Source organism: Kryptolebias marmoratus, linkage group LG7, assembly GCF_001649575.2.
Source record: "Kryptolebias marmoratus isolate JLee-2015 linkage group LG7, ASM164957v2, whole genome shotgun sequence".
Taxonomy (NCBI): Eukaryota; Metazoa; Chordata; class Actinopteri; order Cyprinodontiformes; family Rivulidae; genus Kryptolebias; species Kryptolebias marmoratus.
Window position 1 is genome coordinate 20,995,712 of NC_051436.1, and position 8,272 is coordinate 21,003,983.

Consider the following 8,272-nt stretch of genomic DNA (forward strand, 5'->3'; position numbering starts at 1 on the left):
TTTGCTGAAATCTTTGTGTGCAAATGTGAAGCATTAGCACACATTTTGGCTTCTGTCGCTGCTCCTGCACGCTCCCGGCATTCTGATGTTAACAGGATGTGATGTCATGTGTCTTCTTCGTGAGTTATTTGGGGTTATTTTGTATTCCACGCTACACAAACCCACAAAGAAGACACTAGACCGCAGAAACGGTGGCGAATCACTTTAGAAACAATAAATTTTGGGTTAAAGTTGCGCGAAAGTTGCGGTGTTTTGGACAAAGTTGCAAAAAGTTGCGATTTCGCAAGGTTTGCTTGATTTTGCGTTAATAGTTGCGATCGCAACATCGCAAAATCCTGGAGGCTCTGAAGAATTGCCAGACGTCCGGCCCCTGAGCTGTTGGCTTTCAGTGACTGTGGCCCCCTGAGCAGTTTAGTTGAGTAGCCCTGTCTTATCAGTCCTACTATAGCAGATGTACACATTTTGTTGCCTACATTATACCATGCTGCACACATTTGAACCAATATGTAGACTCCCTCAAGAATTAGTTGCCAACAGTAGCAGCTCAGTGATATACTACTGTTCGAAGTGGCAGCAACATCTGGGTTCCACTTAGCTGCGTGCACGCCATGAACGATACGGGCACTTCATTTCCACACTTCAGAGTTCTGCCTTTCAATTTTTGACATTCATAAATCAATTCAGTGTGGTTCATGTCCACATTGCAAAACAGATTACCCCCCCCCCCCCTCATCCCCAGCAGATGGCTCTTTGAACAACTTAGGTTTGAAGAAACAGAATTTAATTTTGACTCCATCGACAAGCTACCAGCTGCTCTGAGCAAAGCAAAGTCCAAAGTGAATGGCTGTTGTCTTAAACCATGTTGAGTCTTAAAGTTTCTAGCAGTTCTTACAAACACTATTTTATAAACTGTTACATTTAAATCGGTTTTGCATTACAGGGCTATGTACCTGCAATTATTTGGTTATTTGCAAGTAGCGTTTCCAACTTTCAGAGATTGAAATAAGGAACGCTGGCAGGGCAGAGTGGTCCAGTTGGACATTATCTGGAGAAATTAGTTTTTGGACATTCCATCTATACTGAGTTTAATGTCATCAAGGAAAAAGTAACAACTTTGATCATTTACCAGACAACACCGGCACATGTATGCAAATGTTTGTTTGCATAAATAAATAAACAATATTTTTAGCCCAATTTGTATTTTGTGGTAATAAGAATTTAAGAGTATTAGATTGCAATTATCAAATCTATTTTTGGTTAGGCAAACTACTAATTACTCAATATTTGAAATAAAAAAGATCAATATTTGAAGTAATAGGCACAACAATAAGCAGCTGTTTATTATCTAAGGTAAAAATAAATAAATACCTTCCCTCTGTCTTCATCATCCAGTATTTCCCATAAGAAAAGGGATGATGCAGACACAAAGTACCATTCAGTCATAGATATTAAATGTTTGTCAACAAATACCCAGAGAAATATTTGAGTCAGGTTTTAGAAGTCTTGCTATATTCTCATAACTCTGTACTATAAACACACTGTCACTTTAAATAAAGTCAAATATTTACTTATTACATAAAACCAGCTTAAACAAGGCAAAACTGTAATCCGTATGATTCAGCTTCTTTCTCTAAGAAAAAGTGTTTCCACCATACTGATCGAACCTTTTTTATTTTGCCCAGTTGTGTCAATCCTAGCAACACCGTAAACATCACTTCTGATTGGTCAGAAGCCACCAACTCAGTTCTTTGAATTAATGTAAAACAACAGATACTTGACGGAGCGCAACGGAAGCTGCTTCAAACTGGGACTAAAAGTCTACCTGTAAAAAGATTCACACTGACAAAGTTCATTCCTTAATGGCTTTTTAGATTCAAATACAAGTCATTATTTTAGTTGGAAATAGGTTTCAACTGTTTCCTATTTGCGAGTGCAATTAGCAGCAGCAGCCAGTTAGCTATAGCATTTCCTGTGCAGGCAGGGATATTATAACTGTATAATGTGAGGATGTTGACACCAAGGTTTTTAAAATGGTATTCACATGAACTGTTATCTAGTCAAGTCAAGTCAGGTTTATTTATATAGCACTTTAAAAACAGGTTTAAAACTGCACCAAAGTGCTGTACAAGAACAACAATAACAGAATTTAAAATAAAACAAGATAAAAATACTACTTCAAATAAATGCCAAGGAATAAAAGTGCGTTTTTAAAAGCAATTTAAAATGATCCAGAATGTTGGCGGATCTGATCTGGAAAGGTATATTATTCTATATAATCGGAGCTACTACAGAAAAAGCCCGATCACTTTTCTTCTTGAGACGGGTCCGCGGAACTGTCAACAATAGATGATTATTTGAACGTAAGGTTCTCTGCACAGACTGATATTTTAAAAGGTCCCGGAGATATGGGGGGCCAACCCATTTAAGGCTTTATAAGTTAATAAAAGAATGTGATAAAAGACAGGTAACCAATGTAAAGAGGCCAGTGTTGCCCTTATATGGTCAAGCTTCCTGGTTCCTGTAAGAAGCCGTGCCGCTGCATTCTGGATCATTTGAAGTCGCTGCATCTGTGATTTATCCATGCGACTATATAAAGAATGACAATAATCCAAACGAGCAGTAATAAAGGCATGGATCAGTCCTTCAGAGTCCTTGAAACAAAAGTAAGATTTAACTTTAGCTAAAATCCGCAGATGGTTTGACATTATGACATTTTTTAGATTGAATTGTTTTAAACTGACACCAGTTTACTTTGGTCTTGGACACGTTCAGACTGACGCTCAGCTTATCAATCGGGTCAGACTTCAACCGTTTCTCCAAACCGAGGTCATTCAGAGAGCCATTTCCAGCAGGAGACATTAACTGTTCATAACCTTTTCCACAGAACTACGCTTTAAAATGTCCAAAATATTCCTTTAACTTGCTCTTTTTAACCCACATGTCTCGCTCTTCTACCCTTTGACTTGTTTTTGTTTCCATCTCAGCCTGGGTTTGATTAGTATCCCAAACTGCAATAAAACGCTTAAAACTGTAGAATTTGTCTCCCCACAGACATTGACTACATGTCCCATAGTTTCACGGTGACCCTTTTCTCTCCAACAGACAGAAAGGCAGGCAGGCAGCCCTCCACCGACCCGAGTACAGACACAATGGAGTGAGTGTTGGCTGCTTCATGACCTGAGCACAATGTCTATTCTTCTGTCTACTATCTATCTTTAGAAGCTGATGTTTTTGGTGGATGTGTGTGACAAAAGCCCAGTTTGGGTTTAAAAATACCCTTTTTACGATGTTTCCATCTTTTTCTGTATGAAGTAAGAAGTAAATTTCAGAATTTCTTCTCATATCTGCATTTTCTAATACAGAAATAGGAACATGTAGTTTTCATATAGTAATGAGTATATACAATATAAAATTGTTGCTGAAAGATCTGGTCAGTTTCTTTATTTATAATCTTTTAACCCAGTGGTTCTCAAACTTAAAGTGCCACCTCATCCATCTATTAGTTCTCTGCTATTAGGATAAAAATAATAAACCATAATAAGACTAAAGTCAACAAACAGACTCAGTGAAGAATAACAAGAATATAAACATTTCTATGCTGAAAGGATATCAGAAACATTTCAAGCTACTACAAGTTCATTGCTACCAATAAGCTGAACTAGTAAATTTGATATTAAAATTATTTTCTGGTAACCACTAGAGGGAGCTCACGTTCATCTAGTGATATAAATTTTGGAGCAGTGGTTCTAAACTGGGCAGCACTGTTAAGATCCTAATTACAGCCAGTGGTACTTGTAACACAGTTTAAGAACTATGGTCCTATAGATTGAGAACTTCTTTAGTATGAGAACCACAGTTTTACCCAAGCTGTAGAGGTATGAGTTCTTCTTTCACTGTTTTGACAGGACTACCAAGTTTCCCAGTCTTCCGGGATATCGAAAATGCAATATAATGGTTCGGAAACAAAACAGCTGGACTGGACTGCTATTATGGAGCAAAACATCTTCAGCTACAGAAAAAAACCCCAGATGTTTTAGTTTTTTTAAGCCTTTTTTTGGAACATCAAAGATAGACCACCATTGCATTCCTCAGCATACTTTTGCATACTTCACATTTTCTTGTCATTTGTCAGAGTTGATAAATCCACAGTGTTTTACAGAAGAAAAACTCTTTCAGTGTATTATCTCACTGCCTTTTTTTTTTTTTTTTACAACTTCCTGTCTGTTCTTCATCTGCTTCTCCCAGTTGGTCCTCGTCCTCGATGGCTAGCAGCAACGTGACCAACAAGACAGACCCTCACTCCCTGAACTCCCGCGTCTTTATCGGCAACCTCAACACCCTGCTGGTCACCAAGGCCGACGTGGAGGCCATCTTCGCCAAGTACGGCAAGATTGTCGGGTGCTCTGTCCACAAGGGCTACGCCTTCGTTCAGTACTCAAATGAGAGGAACGCCAGGGCGGCGGTGGCTGGGGAGGACGGCCGCATGATTGTTGGACAGGTGTTAGGTGAGGACTGGCAGTCTTTAGTACAGACAGAACTCCCAGTGGGCTGCTGGACAACAAGGGTGGAAAGTTTTGTAGCATTGGGAGAAAACAGTTAAAACAAATGTTCTATATTGTGAGGCTTCTGGGGAATAATTGTTGAGGGTGTTTACATAATTAGCTGTAGTCTACCATTTAAACCCATCTTACTATCAATTAACTAAATTGGTCCAACCACTTTCTCATGCTTATATCATTCAATACACTCATTTTTAGGTGACTGAAATGTAAAACAAACAAACACTTGTTAATAATTTTGAATACCGTTAATAATAAGCAAAGGATTATTTTTTATTGTATTTTTTTGCCCCAGCCCATCCCAAGAAAGGAGTCAGATATCACATTCCTGTTTTTTCCAAAGTATATCTTTAAAAAAAATGTTGATATAATAAACAGATGGATCATATTAGAATTTCCACTGAGGATCGTGTGGTTGTCTTCAGGATTTAAAAAAAAAAGTTATTCAGATCTATACCATACTATAACAAGTTCTTCTTAAAAAGAGCATCCAGTGCATTCATCTTTTTAACAGTTGTAGCAACAGTAGTTGGATTATTCACATAAACATGTCATAGATGTGTTACAGAGGACAAAAACAAACCTGAACTAACACACTCCATGCCACAACCTAGTCTGAAGTTTACTACAAATTAAAGCCTAATATCATTTTCCGGGGTCATTGTTCAAACCATCAACCATATATTACGCATACTAGACCAAATCGCCCCACCTTTTCTTCTTGTTTGAAATTAAAGCCAGCAGGATCCAGTGTATGGGAGCTGCCATGACTTATTTTTTTAACCAGAGTTTGAGCACAAAGTCCCACACAGTGCCCCTCCACACGATCATGAATACTTTTCAGCATAAAATAGCTAATTACAGCTAAGCATGTGAGAAAAATTAATATTTGAAAATGTAGCAGCGTTTTAAGGACTGCACGAACCAACAAGAGTCAACGCCTGAAAAACATGATTTGACACTCTATTTTTATTTTTAATAAAGGCAAATTTATCATTTCCATCAAGGAGGCGGTGTGGGATGTTTGGTGCAGGGTGGGGTTGTTTTTTAGGAGTTGGGCTCGGCCGTTTAGTTTACCAAGACACGTTGGACAATTTCATGCTGTTTGAAACTGTAGGAACAGTTTGGGATGTCCCCTTCCTGTTCCAACATAAGTGCACACCAGGGCACAAAGCAAGGTCCATAAAGACATGGATGAGCGAGTTTGATGTAGAAGAACTTGACCTCAACCTGATAGAACACCTTTGGGATGAATTAGAGCAGAGACCGTGAGCCAGGCCTTCTGTCCAACATCAGTCTGACCTCACAGATGAGCTTCTGGAAGAATAGTCAAACACACTCCTATACCTGTGGAAAGCCTTCCCAGAAGAGTTGAAGTGGTTATAGCTGCAAAGGGTGGGCCAACATCATATTAAACCCTAAGGAATAAGAATGGGATGTCACTCAAGTTTACATGCGTGTGAAAAGAGACGAGCAAATACTCTGTAGTTTTATATCAATGGTTGAAGCAACCGAGGCACTCTGCTCCTCCCTAGTGGTGGACAAATAATCTACAAATGTTTTCCAAAAACACACAAACATAGTGTTTTTTCTTCTCCAAAGAAGTTCTCATCTTCTCTGTCCTTTATTATATTCACGTTTTTCTTCCGTCAGACATCAACTTGGCCGGTGAACCGAAGCCTCGACGATCGAAGACAGTGAAGCGATCAGCAGGAGACATGTACAGGTGTGTGTCTTCTGCTTAAAGTCACAATAACAATTCTGCAGTTGTACTCAACAAAGTAAAAGTATAAAAGCAAATAAAGTTGTACTTTGTGCCTTTATATTTCTGTACTGTCCTCATAATCACACAGTTCATCTTTTGAGTTGGACTATGACTTCCAAAGAGATTACTATGACAGGTAAGCTGTCTGTTCTTTTCATGTACAAATAATTTCTCATATTTGACCTCTGTTCTTCGTGTTTATGCCACTCTTTATTGTTCAGACTTCATTTCAGCACAATCTTAATATTTCACACTAATATGTTAAATATAGAAATTAACATATTATTTTAATAATAGTAATTGGAATTGGAATTCATTTAATCCCATCATGATACCCTCACCATCTTTCAGAATGTACACCTACCAGTCCCGGGTTCCTCCCCCTCCCCCCCCTCTGTCCCGGGCTGTCATCCCTTCAAAGCGCCCCAGGGTCAGTCTGAGTGGTGGAGGGAGCCGACGAAGCAAGACCACTTTCTCCTCCTCCTCAAAGAGCAGCCAGAGGACTTCACGCACAAGTAGGTCCCCTCTGCAATCAGTCTCACACAGTGTCCTCACGAGGACAGATGGTCAGAGGCTGGGACTGTCCGGGTCAGAATGTCTGCAGAGTCACTGATTGGATTTTAGGTTAGGACTCAATCTCCAGTGTTTAAGTCAACAACAAATCACCAAACTGAGGATGCTTGTTGCTTTCTTTAGGTCTTCTCCTAATTATTGACTTATTGTTGGCCCCGCAGTGAGGATGGATGATTTACAAACCATCAAGAGAGAGCTGACGCAGATCAAACACAAAGTGGACTACCTGCTGGAGAGCTTAGAGCGCATGGAGAAGGACCACAGCAAGAAGTCAGGTGGGTCTGAAAATCCGCTTCAAAGCAACAAGATACCAGAGAAATTGTATTTTCTCCACAAGTGCAGAGAGCTGAACGACTTTGTGGAAAATTCCAGCAGAAGCTAAAACTGACTTGTTGCAGTTGAGACAAGTGGAACAAAATCTAAAGCAGAGCACAAGCTACAATGAGACTAACACATACTAAAAAAGCAACAGAACTGTAACTAGGAGCTAAACGCTGCAGAGTAGTAGCTTAAAGCTAAAAGAGGCATAACAGTAGCTAAAACAATAACTAGAATTAGCAAAGCAAAGCGTATATCTAATGGATTGTAGTTGTTGGAGGACAGCAGCAAACCACTGTGCTCTTGGCCTCTCTCAGACTAGCTCCGTGTGTCACTTCAGACAGAATTAAACTGGATTTCTTCAAACTACGAGCTGTCTGTAACAGGTGAGATATTAATTGTTCATAACCTTTCTACAGAACCTCCATTTTAGAAGATCCAAACTATCACTGTAACAATACGTGTCGTTGATTAAGGTCGTATTTCACTGGGCTGAAATGGATGATTACTAGATGGTGATGGTTTGTGAGGGAGTCTCTGAAACGTTTTTTTTTTTTTTTTTGTGGGGTTCTCAATGTCCTGGCATGAGTCACAGAGGTGAAATGATGTTCTGAAAATCTTGGACAAATTTTCTCTCAAAACAGACAGTCACTGCAGTCGTCTCAAACCTGCCTCCGTAAAGTTACTGGAACTTCTGGATCTGTATTTTGATGTCTGTACAAAAGCTCTCCTATGACACAAAACATCTGAGGCTATGTCCAACCCTGAATGTCCAGGTCTGTGATAAATAATAATTAATAAGAACCTGGTCCAAATCTGCCTATCTTCATTTCTAAAGTGTGGCTAGCACAATGTGAGTGGAGGTAGGCAACAAAAAATGTGCATGGCCTAGAATAGAGTTTTCAAAGGTAGGTAGGTAGGTACATTTATTTATATAGCACTTTTCAGCACGAGGCGACTCAAAGTGCTTTACAACACAAGAACAAAATTACAGACAGAGTTACAGAACATGACAAGATAACTAAGCTAAAACATGACAATGCTAACAAAGGTACAG

General features: G+C 39.3%; 1 protein-coding gene across 7 annotated transcripts in view; it reads left to right on the forward strand.

Annotated features, from left to right (window-relative positions):
• hnrnpc (heterogeneous nuclear ribonucleoprotein C) overlaps positions 1–8,272 on the forward strand; it is a 26,923-nt gene that overhangs the window by 13,501 nt on the left and 5,150 nt on the right. For 6 of the 7 annotated variants that reach the window (XM_037976652.1, XM_037976653.1, XM_017432056.3 and 3 more), the window contains 6 exons: positions 3,103–3,154; positions 4,246–4,505; positions 6,213–6,285; positions 6,413–6,460; positions 6,676–6,839; positions 7,059–7,172. In XM_037976652.1, coding sequence (XP_037832580.1) covers positions 3,150–3,154; positions 4,246–4,505; positions 6,213–6,285; positions 6,413–6,460; positions 6,676–6,839; positions 7,059–7,172 — 664 coding nt within the window. In that variant the 5' untranslated portion in view covers positions 3,103–3,149. The remainder of the gene's footprint in view (positions 1–3,102; positions 3,155–4,245; positions 4,506–6,212; positions 6,286–6,412; positions 6,461–6,675; positions 6,840–7,058; positions 7,173–8,272) is intronic. The other variant, XM_017432059.3, reaches the window with a different exon arrangement.